The sequence below is a fragment of the Hypomesus nipponensis genome, chromosome 4 (genome assembly GCF_054491055.1).
Source record: "Hypomesus nipponensis isolate SF chromosome 4, ASM5449105v1, whole genome shotgun sequence".
In the NCBI taxonomy this organism is placed as follows: domain Eukaryota; kingdom Metazoa; phylum Chordata; class Actinopteri; order Osmeriformes; family Osmeridae; genus Hypomesus; species Hypomesus nipponensis.
The window spans coordinates 3,457,576-3,470,000 of NC_140364.1; the positions used below are offsets into that span (position 1 = coordinate 3,457,576).

The 12,425-nt window shown below is 52.4% G+C and overlaps 1 protein-coding gene across 1 annotated transcript in view; it reads right to left on the reverse strand.

The window, feature by feature from the left end:
- The window catches only part of rims2b (regulating synaptic membrane exocytosis 2b), a 53,521-nt gene that overhangs the window by 35,493 nt on the left and 5,603 nt on the right, over positions 1 to 12,425 (reverse strand). Inside the window, 5 exon segments of the mRNA XM_084695943.1 lie at positions 2,252 to 3,042; positions 5,220 to 5,308; positions 7,148 to 7,190; positions 7,597 to 7,811; positions 11,236 to 11,446. Coding sequence (XP_084552069.1) covers positions 2,252 to 3,042; positions 5,220 to 5,308; positions 7,148 to 7,190; positions 7,597 to 7,811; positions 11,236 to 11,446 — 1,349 coding nt within the window.

The following is a 12,425-nucleotide window of genomic DNA, read 5'->3' on the forward strand; positions in this document are numbered from 1 at the left end:
TCAAACCTCTAACCCCCTCCAACACACACACACACACACACACACACACACACACACAACTGGCTACACACACCCCTGTAACTACACACCCACCCTGGTACTCACAGGACTGGGAGTCCCCCATGGGGGGGGGGTCAGAGCGCAGGAGGGTGTGTGTGTGTCTGAGTGCTGGCGCTCCTCCTCTGTCAGAGCAGGGAGGTGCAGGGAAGTTCATGCCTCGCAGTAATGAGCTTACCTGTCCTCTCTGTAAGCCCCCTTTAACACGGCAGCCTACATGATCCCCAACACATCACCCCCTTCTCCTGCTTCTCCTGCTTCTCCTGCTTCTCCTGCTTCTCCTGCTTCTCCTGCTCCTCCTGTTTCTAGGGGTCCAGGTCCACCCGAGAGAGGAGAGGAGGTCTGGTTCCCCTCGAACAGATCTTCAAGCGCAGCTCCTCTCCAGTCTATTCCAGACGGCCAGCTAATCCAACACAGTGTGAAAGAGAACCAAGGACTGGTCCAGGAGCGAGGCCCGCTTCTGCTCCTCTTCCGGGGGGGCTGTGAGGAGGGAGGTTCCTGGGGGTGCGGGGCCCGGCTCAGAGGGTCCTGGCAGGGCTGGTGAAGAGCATGGTCCTGGGGTGTGTGGAGGTGTGCATGACTTCAGCCTCTCCTGCTCTCTGTGTGACTGCTTCTCTAGTCTCCTCTGGGTGGGAGGGAGCAGGGCCAGTCTGGACCAATCAGGTCCTGTAAGCTCTGACGAGATGGCCTTTGCCCAATGACATCTGACCAGCAGATAAGTCTGTCAGAGGTCGCCTGGAGGCTTTTCTGATTGGCTGGCTACCGCGTCTACCGGGACCCATCTGATTGGGTAAAGCCGGAAAGATCAGTCGCACGAGCCTCTCAAACCAGCCTCTTATACGAGCCTCTGACAGCAGCCTCTAAAAACAGCCTGTAACAGCAGCCTCTAATAGCAGTCTCTCTCAGCCAAACACATACCGTGTGTGTGTGTGAGTGTGTGTGTGTGTACACAAGTGTGTGTGTGTATGCGTGCATGAAGCTGTGTATGTGTTTATGAATCTCCTTCTTGAGGTTTGTCTCCACACACATGCTCTCGCTCTCTCTCACACACACACACACACACACACAGACAAACATACGGACACATGCATACACAGACAGACACACACTGAACTGACACCTCTGAACCCAGCCAGACGCTCAGTTAGAGAGGAGAGACAGAAAGAGAGACAGAGAGAGAGAAAGAGAGAGAGAGAGAGAAGGGGGAGAGCAAGAAAGAGAGAGATAAGGGGGAGAGAAAAAGAGATAAGGGAGAGAGAGGGAAAATAGAATAGGTGAGAGAGCGACAGCAAAGAAAGGGGAAGTGCAGAGAGAGAGGGAGAGAGAAAGGTATGCTCTGTCACTAGCTGTCTTCTCCTTTCCTGTACAACTGCATTAAGAGGCTTATCACATTGAGCTAATTAAGGCTCTGACAACATCAGAGCCAAGAGAAGATAGAGAGGCAGAGGGGGAGATAGAGAGGGAGTGGGAGAGAGACATAGGGTGGAAGGAGAGGGAGGAAGAGACATAGAGGGGGTGGAAGGAAAGGGAGGGAGGAGGAGAGAGACATAGAGGGTGGAAGGAAAGGAGAAAAAGAGAGAAAGGAAGAGAGAGAGCAATAGCAGTGCAACCACATCATGGATGATCATCTAAATATGTCCCTCACCTGACCACCAACACACACCACAAACACACACCACCAACACACAGCCTCACACACACACCTCCTGGTTACTTGGCAACCAGCATGTGATCTCACACACATCGAGAATGACAGACAGACTGACATGACAGACAGACAGACAGACAGACAGACAGAGAGAGAGAGAGAGAGAGAGAGAGAGAGAGAGAGACAGACTGGCAGACAGACAAGACAAGACAGACTGGCAGACAGACAAGACAGACGGCCTTGACAGACTGCTATTAGAAACGGTAAGCATAAGGAGCAGATTTGTTTTTCCTGAGTTAAAGCATCCGTCCTTCAATACACAACAATGTACTGTACTGAAAACAGAAATCCCTCAAAAGGTCCCCCCGCACACTGTCTCTGTCTCCTACACACACACACACACAAACGCGCACATACACACACAATGAAACGTGAGAGCTAGGCCTTCATCTCTCCATACCACACACGCACACAAACGCACACATACTCAAACACAAACACACACCAGGCTAACACAAACACACACACACGGCCCCTGACACTCACTCTCCATCTCGGCGTCCTCACAGCTGGTGTACTCTGGCGTGGTGGCGAGCTCCTCCTCCGAGCTGCTGAAGCTGCCAATCACATGCAGCCTCCCCATGCGCTTCCCCCTCTGGGGGTGGGGCCTCAACCCCGATTGGTCGGTGCTGAGCGAATCATTCCTCCCCATTCCATCTGTAGTCCTGTGGAGGGCAGAGCTAGGGTCCAGATGCTGCTGCCCCTGAGGATTCTGGGTAGACCGCCCCTCCCCCAACACAGGGCTCCGGCGAGGCGACGGAGGGCTGTGATTGGTCCGGTCCACCGAGTACGACCGCTGACCGGCCAACAGCGGCTGGGGCTGGCGCCCGGCGGGGCCGTGGCCTTGGAGGTGATCCAGCTCGGTGTACGCCAGCGACACGTCGCTATGGCGACGCTCGTGGCGCGCCCGGCCCACCTGTGCGTGCATGCGCATCTGCTCCTCGTAGGGCTGGGGTTTCACAGGGCAGCGCGCCAGGTTGGGGTCGGAGCGATAGCGGCTCTGGTACTCCTCCTGGCGCCGTCGCTGCGCCTCCGCCTCATCCACTTCCTGCTCCAGGGGCTCCTGGGAACGCCAGCGGCCGCGCCCGTCCCGGTAGCCCGCCCTCGCCCGACCCCCGCCGCCGCCGCCGGCCTCCCGGTAACCGTGGGAAACCCTGGGGGAGTGGCGCGGGTCGCGTTGATAGTCGGGGGAGACAGGCATCCCGGTGTCGTCTGGGGCATAGTCCCGCTGGTTGTAGGCGTGGCTGGGATCCCTGGAACCTGATGGGCTCCTCCTCCTGTCAATCACAGAGACAAGGGCCTATCAGTGCAAAAGCATACCCTGCTGAAGGAGGGGAGAACGAGGTAGACAGAGAGAGGGAGTGTGTGTGAGAGAGAGAGAAATTGTGTGAAAGATAGAAAGAGAAAGAAAGACAAAAAGTCCAACATTTATCAAAATGGCTTGGGTTCTTAAGGACAGTTTAACACCAGGTAGACCGGACCAGACTGGAGACAGAATGGTTACCTTCCTCTCCCCCTCTCACTCTCTCTCTTCCTCTGTTGCTCTGCCTTTCTCTCTCTTACTTCCACCCCAACACACACACACACACACAAACACACAGAGGTACAGTCTTACCTTAACCCCTCAACACACACACAGGTATTGTCCTACCTTAACCCCTCAACACACATACACACTCAGAGAGGGTCACATGACCAGCTGCATGGAGGGGGGGGGGGGCTGAGCAACGGCTAGCGGGCTGAGCTGTAGCATTAGCTAGCTCTCAGACCAGAGAAAGATCTCTACCAAAAACTCGTTGTGAACAAATGTCCACCACAGCCTTAACCCTGCCAATGCACAAATAAGTTACGCTGTAGTACCGTATAGACCCACAGCGCTGTAACGGGTTGTAGCTGTGTACACACCGACACACGCGCCTCACACACATAAACACACACTTACACACCCATGCACGGACACATATGCACACGCACACACACACACACCATGCACACACAGAGACACAGAGAGATATTTCCCATCCAGCTCAGTGTATGGCCAAATGTCAGCCCAGCTCAGAACACCCTGTGCCTGCAGGACTGATACACACCAGGATCAACGCACACACCTCCTCCACTCGCACTCTCTCTCTCTCTCTCTCTCTCTCTCTCTCTCTCTCTCTCTCTCTCTCTCTCTCTCTCTCTCTCTGTGTCTCTCTCTCTTTCCCTCCGTCTTATTAGCCCTCTCTTTCTCTCTTCCTCTCACTCTCTCTCTCCCACTCTCTCCTCTCTCGCTCATACTCTCTCTCTCGTCCCCTTTTTTCTCTTATCCTCTCCCACTCTCTCTCTTCATGTTCACTCCTCTTCCTCCTGTTCTCTTTCCCTCTTGCTTTCTACCTCTCTCTCTCCCTCGTTCTGTTTCTCCCCCTGTGTCCCTATTTTCTCCCTCTCCCCCCCACCTCCCTCCCTCACTTTCCCTCTCCCTCTCACACAGGAAGCAGTGGACCCTGAATCTCCTACTCTCAGCAGAATCTACAAAACCATACATCACACAGCACCTGCCTACCCTGTCTCCTCTACCACCAGCCTGTACCCCTCTACCACCAGCCTGTACCCCTCTAACACCAGCCTGTACCCCTCTACCACCAGCCTGTACCCTCTACCACCAGCCTGTACCCCTCTACCACCAGCCTGTACCCCTCTACCACCAGCCTGTACCCCTCTACCCCCAGCCTGTACCCCTCTAACACCAGCCTGTACCCCTCTACCACCAGCCTGTACCCTCTACCACCAGCCTGTACCCCTCTAACACCAGCCTGTACCCTCTACCACCAGCCTGTACCCCTCTCACACCAAGAAACCAAGAAAGGAACACACAGACACACACAAGATCGTGCTAACACACAGAGGAACATGCTCACATACACAGGAACATGTTAACACACATTAACTCGCTAACACTTACAGGAACCCCACAAGCTCATACTCTTTGGTTCTATACCAACACCGTAACGTACCGTATTTCTTCTCTGCATCCCTCTGCTTCCTCCTTCTCCCTCCCTCCCTCTCTTCCCTCTCCTCCCCCTCTGCTCTCCCTTTCTCTTCCTCTCTCTTCTCACCCCCTCCCTCCCTCCCTTTGCTCTCCCTTTCTCCTCCTCCCACTTCTCACCCCCTCATCATCCTCCTCTTTCTCCCTCCCTCCCTCCCTCCCTCCCTCCCTCCCTCCCTCCCTCCCTCCCTCCCTCCCTCCCTCCCTCCCTCCCTCCCTCCCTCCCTCCCTCCCTCCCTCCCTCCCTCCCTCCCTCCCTCCCTCCCTCCCTCCCTCCCTTCATCTCCTCCCTCCTCCGTTCTCCCTTTTTCCTCCTCTCTCTTATCACCCCCTCCCTCCCTCTGCTCTTCCTTTCTCCTCCTCCCACTTCTCACCCCCTCCTCCTCCTCCCTCTCCTTCCTCCCTCTCCTCTCCTGGTACGGATACCTGTCTATGAGTCGCTGCCCATCGATGGCGGCGAGGCGGAGGTGGTGATGCATCAGGCCCCCGCAGACCGCACCAGGCTGCACGGCCCTCTGGGAACGCACATGAGCTCCGAGAGGAACAAGCCCACCGACCGAACGAGTCTGTCTCGCTGCGTGGCTCTCTCTCCCCCCCCACACGCACACACTCCAACACACACGGTCTCTCTCGGTGTTTCGCTCTCACACACACACACACACACACACACACACAAACACTCCGGCACACAGTTGTATCCTCCACTCTCTCCCTCTCTGTTGCTCTCACACACTCCGACACGCACTCCTTCGCTCTCACTCCCTCTCTATCGCTCTCAATTTCTTATACACATTCCCGCCCTCCTTCTCACTCCCTCTCTCCCTCTCGTTTCTCTCTCAGCCAGCAGCAGAGGCAGTGTGTCTGTGACGAACCCTCCTCCCCCTCCTCCCTCCCCTCGCCCTTCCTTCCTCTGTCTATCCCTCGCTCCCTCCCTCTCCCCTCCTACGCAGGAAACAACATCACCTAGCACGCTCACGCTGCTCCCCGGGGCCGAGCACGGCAGCAGAGGCTTGTGGGAAGGCAGGAGGGAGTAGGGGGAGGGGAGAGGTGAGGAGAAAGGAGGAGGGGGGGGAGGAGTGGTGGCGTTAGTGTTTAATGCTGTTATCGCAGGCTGTATATAGCTGGAGGTCAAGCGAGACTTTAGCCTGCAAGGAGGATTAGGATGCTTAGGTGATTACAGACAGGAGCCTGCCACTCTGTGTACCACTGTCTGTCTGTCTGTCCACCGGCACGCCTGTCTGTCTGTCAGTCCGTCCACCTGCCCGTCAGCCTACCTGCCTGCCTGCCTGCCTGCCTGCCTGCCTGCCTGCCTGCCTGCCTGTCTGTCTGTCTGTCTGTCTGTCTGTCTGTCTGTCTGTCTGTCTGACTGCCTGTCTGACTGTCTATCCACCCACTTGCTTGCCTGTCTGTCTGTCCATCTGCCTGTCTTCTTATCCACCAGTCTGTCTGTCTGCCAGTCTCCCTGATTGTCTAAATGTCTGTCCATCTGTTATCGGTGTGAACGAAAATTGCGATTTCCTGTGTGCTTACATTATTCACTAATCAATAGAACTAGTCATTGGATACTAGTTAGTATGTTATCATGGAAGTTTGCTATTAATAAGATTAGATTGTGTCTGTGTCATGGTTAATAGATGTTCGGGATCAGGAGAAAGTACTGGCTAAATGTTCCTTGTCATGACGACAAGGAGAGCTCCAACTATGAACTCTCTAATCTGAGTGGTCATGTGTTGGGAGCTGTGAATCTCTTTCTTTGAGACTGTTGTAACGTCATTTCTGCCTGACTGTCACTATCTACGTTAACATTCCTGTGCCCTATAAAAGATGGTTCTCTGGTCTTCAGAGAAGAGAGAGACATGATTGAGACCTAAGCCTGGTGTTGTGTTGTCATTTATTGTCAGAGGTCTGGTTTTCTCTCCCAATCTGCAGATTGATAATACTTCCATAACTCAACTGAACTTAGTCACTCCGTTTATGAACAGACGGACAAAACACTTTCTTCATCAATCACTGGCCTGTCTGCTTGCTTGCTTGTCTGTCTGCCTGTCTGTTTGTCACTGGCCTGCCTGCCTGCCTGCCTCACTCTGTCTTGGGCCCTGTCTATCTCCTTGTCTAGCCCTAACCCAAACACAGTGTAGTTAACCTCTGTCTAGTGCCCCCAGCCCTGGGGGGGAGAACATCAGGCCAGCGACATTACCTCACAGAGCCACATCAAGCCTAAAAAGAACAAAAACAGAACCCAAACACAATCCAGACCAAACCTCACAGGCTGCTTCTACCCAGACAGGAGGCTGTGATCTCCCCCAGCGGCAGCTCTCCTGTCCGGGGGTGGAGAGGGAGGACACAGCCCTAACCTGGCCTGGAGGATTACCAGGCTGGCTCCACATACCCTGGGTCCTGGTTGGGAGGGGAGCGCCCACTAGGGGCAGAAAGGCAAAGGTGCTGGGAATACGTATTTGTGTGTCTTTCACTGCTTATCCCTGGCTGCAGAACACCATGGCCAGGTTGTCACTCATTCCAGTGACATCCGAACCCAAATATGAATAACAAGTCCATAGCTTCAGTATCCACAAGAGAGCTACTGCAGTACCAAGGCCTGGACAAAATAGAACCTAAACAGAACCCATTGAGATCCCCATAGATCCAATACAGATGGCAGAAAAGATAAAAACCTCACAGACCCTAATAGGACTCGGACAGAAACCCACAGGACCTGAGCAGAACCTAAAACAAACCTCACAGAACCTTAACAGAACCCAAACGGAGACCCACACAACCGAAAGAGAACACAGACAGTGGGTACCTGTCGGCGGGGCCGTCCGGTGTCCCAGAGTTCCTCAGGGCGGCTCCGTTCCTGAGTGGGGAGCCTGTGCCCCCCCCCGGCCCCTGCAGCCTGGCTGGGGAGACCCCCGGTGGGCCCTCAGCACCGCCCAGTCGCGGGGCTGAGCCGTAGAACCACGCCCCCGACTTGGTCAGGATCTCCTGCTTCTTCCGACAGACGTTGCACACCCACATGACCTGCAGGGGGGGGGGGGGGGGGGGACAACCCTGTTAGTGCAACGAAGCATGCTAACATGCTAGCCCTAACTCTCAGACCGTGTGCTAGCATGCTCCTTTGGGGGCCATTAACCATTAGCGTCCTGAAGCACATTAACATGCTAACCCTAACTATCCCTTAGTCACAATGCAAATTGTATATTATTCTCATTTATCTCAGTCCCTATACTAATATCCTAATTGTTCCGTTACCTATGCTAGCATAATAATTACGGCGTTCCCTTGGCTACTACACGTACACGCACTCACACAAGCTTCGACATATACATTTTAGACACACATAAACACAGAAACACACACATACTACCTGGAATGGGGACAAGAGGAGAAAGACAGTTTAACCTTCCTACACACACACACACATGCACATACACAAACACACACCCACATACACAGACATGCACACACACACACATACACACACACACACACAACCTGGAAGGAGATGGAGAGTGTAAATCCCAGACAGAGGCTGCTGAGTCAGCTGTGTTCACAGGAGTTACAAAGATAAACAGAAGGGGGAGAGGTGTGCTGGGCCCCTCTCTCTCTCTCTCTCTCTCTCTCTCTCTCTCTCTCTCTCTCTCTCTCTCTCTCTCTCTCTCCCTCTCCCTCTCCCTCTCCCTCTCCCTCTCCCTCTCCCTCTCTCTCTCTCTCTCTCTCTCTCTCTCTCTCTCTCTCTCTCTCTCTCTCTGACACACACACACCCCCACACATTCTCTCTTTCTCTGTCTCTCTTTTTCTCCATCTCCCCTTCTCCCTCCCAGACGTAGGCCTACATATTCACTTCACGCACGTTCTCTTTCCACACACATATTCTACACACACGCGCACACATCCACATCACGCACACACCTCCATGTGTACATGATGTTTAGAAGCACTCATCACGATAATCATCTGGGCCTATGACTCAAAGGCACAGACATCGAGGCACACTTGCCTCGTGACACACTTGACGGGCAGCTGTCACGGGAGAAACATTTCGAAAATATCGTCACTAAGAAAATAGGGGATATTCTGAATTTGGAAGAGGTTCTTCTTTTCTCAGCCCTGCCTCCAGTGCGAGTGATACAGGCACTGGTTTGATCTCCCCTTGATTACTGCTCAGCAGTCTGGTCGGGTGCAGCCAAAACAGATCTGTCTGAGCTCCAAATAGCTCCAGATAAAGCAGCGAGGCTCCCCTCTGCCCTGTCAGTTAGGTGTGAGGATCAGCACGGAGAGAAAGTGAGCCCATCTCTCCATGGCTCCGAATGGAGGAGAGGTTGGCATGAAAGCCAATGAGCTTCTGGAGGAATATCTGTTGAAGTCAACTGCCAAATTGTCTGTACTATACCAAATAAATGACGTGAGAGACCAATACAAAAATATGGTAAGGATTGCCCCAGCGTTGATGAACCTGAAGCTGAACATCTGTGATGGAATGCATTTTGATGATGTGTTGTTTTTTTTTTACTTCACTCGCACTTGTCTTGAACACATTTTGAATGATACTTTTTACATGTGTTATATCTTGTTTTTATATGTTATGTTTTGTTGTGTGTGGAGCCCGAGACAACGAACACACGCATCCTCTTTACACACACACACACACACATGCAGCTGTGCTGGCAAGAAGATACTGCAGCTTATAGCTGACCTCGGCAGGGGCCCTAACACAAACACACACACACACTCACAAAGATGACCCCAAACCGGTTAAGAAAGACATAGAATAACAAACAGCTTCTGCATCTAGTATAGTTAGCATGGCTCCCTTTTAATCTAGTTAAACCCACAAAATTGGGATTTTACTACATTCGCTGAACTGAAAGGAGGGGAAGAATGGTTTGCTAAGCTGCAGTCACTATTTCTGGTGCAACACACCAGAAACTAGCTGTCAAGATATGGTGTTGCTCTCACTTATCGGGCGGGGTAAACATCCTAAAAGATCAGCTCTCAAAACGAAGAGAAAAAAGAACTGTTAGCTAACATCTCCACGTCTATGTAAAATAAGATGATCATACCCATGGGGATGCCGTGAAACGTCATTTCGGCGAAGAAGAAACTGAAATAACGATCAGTCGATTATGAAAATTGAACGTTGAGCGTGAGCGTACTGTTCAGAACCAAGGACAGCTCCCCGCCAACTGCCTTCCAGTGGGCTCCACACCGGCCGCCAAAAACGACGCCCCGCTTCAGGGGCGAAACCAAGGACCAAAGTTGATGTTTTACAACAGGACTAACACACTAAAACTGTACACTTTCCTATATATATCAATGGCCGTAGTCAACTGAAAATAATAATGGCTGCTGTGCTGTCAAACAACGGTTATAGAGCATGCGCAATTTCCGTGTATGTGTTCATGACTCGTGCTTGTTGACGTCACTTGCCCGAACCTGAAAGAGAATCTGGTCAACGAGGTCCGCGCGCCGCAACCCAATCCCGTATCGGTGGGGCACGGTGTCTATCTACACCGGGAGCAAGCATAGGGGCCGCTATGCATACGACACCTGAGACCGCGGCCTGTAGACAACTGACCCAGCTCGAGCTCCACTCGTCCCATTCACGAACTGACACTCACAGTAAGGTGCACCCTGGGATCGCTCTATTTTAGTCTCCTGCTCTCTCTCTCTCTCTCTCTCTCTCTCTTCTCTCTCTCTCTCTCTCTCTCTCTCTCTCTCTCTCTCTCTCTCTCTCTCTCTCTCTCTGTGTCTATCTCTCTCTCTCCCTGGCTCTCTGTATAGCGGCTAAGCGGTTAGGGAGTCGGGTTATTAATCAGAAGGTTGCCGGTTCAATACCTGGCCGTGAAAATGACATGTCCTTGGGCAAGGCACTTCACCCTACTTGCTTCAGGGAGAATGTCCCTGTACTTACTGTAAGTCGCTCTGGATAAGAGCGTCTGCTAAATGACTAAATGTAATGCAACAAACTTAAAAGGTTAAACAGCTACCATTAGATCTCAATCAAACACTTGAGAGGAGAGACAGGCATCAACTTTCAACATTCTTCCTGCATTCACTTATATGACAACTGGGGTGAGCCCTCACCTATGTGTCAGCCCCTGCTCCATTTCTTCTCCTAGTGACCTACAATGTGGATTCTGAACATCAAATTATCGCTTTAACTTGTGAAGTGCACGCGTTTTTTGTAAAATACGTTTTTCTATTACACATGCACTCACACACATACACGCATGCACTTCACTCTTGTGGAACTAGATGTTCCAACCCATAATGCACCTCCCTCAAGTGACCCGTGGCTTTACTAAGGCAGGAAGGATAGGAGTCAGGAAGGAAGCATGGCAGGAGTGTTGAAACACGGCCCAAGAGAAGCTCTCACTCAAACCTTCTCTGGAACCTAACTCGTGCACTGCTGTGATTGGCTAGAAGCCACAGCAGGACTCACCTTATTGGACCGCAGGGACACCCGCCCCCCGCACCGCGCGCAGAACTTGGTTTGGCAATAAGAACAGACTTGACCGCATCCATTGGCGAACTTGGTCTTGTGGCATATTCCACAGATAGGAGAGTCCCCCTTTGGCCCCGGGGTGGGGGGGGCCTCATCCCCGATCTTCTTCACCTGGTCCTTGTACATCTCAAACTGCTGATGTAACTTCCTGTTTGGGGAGGAAGTAAAAGGAGGAAATTAGCTCAAGGTTTTTCAGATGTTTCCTGGCATTTTCTGTCTCTTCTCAATGGACAAGATGCTCTGAGGGGTGGAACCTCAAACTGTGTAGTCCAATGAGAAGTGAGGAGAGAAGATGAAGAGGATATTGAGGCAAGACTCAGCCTTAAAACCAACAGAATATGCGAACGTAAAGCCACATTATCACACAATTGATTTGAAAAATCTCTTTAATCTAGTGAAATTATACATGATAACAGGGAACTACGTAGACATGAATCCACGTAGTGGCCAAATGTAGCCAAAGCTCGCCCCCAAGTCTGTCCATGAGCAATTTTCTTTTGCGAAATACTCAAAGGATCCTTGGTGTCTCATTCCTCATGTATTGATCCTGGTCTAGGACCAGCCAAACAGGCCCCTCGTCGGATTGACCCGTCCCCCCTACCTGGCCTTCAGTCAGGGCAGCGTCAGCAGGGTCACCATCCTTGACGAGGCCTCCAAGGCAATCATCCCTTCATCATAATCACAATGAATAATCCAACTCATCCAAGAGGCTTTTTGTCCTCCTCCAGCCCTGCCCTGCTCCTCACTCTCACTCTCCTCTCTACTCCTCCACTTTCAGTTCTCTCTCCTCCTACGTCCTCCTCTGCTCACTGTCACACTCAACACCTCCCTTCTGCTCTCGTTCTCTTTCCGTTCCAGCCCTTCCTCCTATCCTCCTATCCTCCTTCATCCTCCTCTCCTGCACCGTCAGCAGGTGTCTGAGGCGAGGTGTGGCTGATGTGTGAGATGTTTTGTAGGGGTCATATAGGGGTCAGGTAGAGGGTCTGTACCCATCCTACACCTCAGCATCAGACATGTCTGTATCAGCGCTGAAGAACGACAGGAAACACTTCAGGACAGGAAGCTGGGGTGGTGGTGGGGGGGTCAGACTCTTTTCTTTCTCGCCAAGATGAGGAACGGGGAGTGTA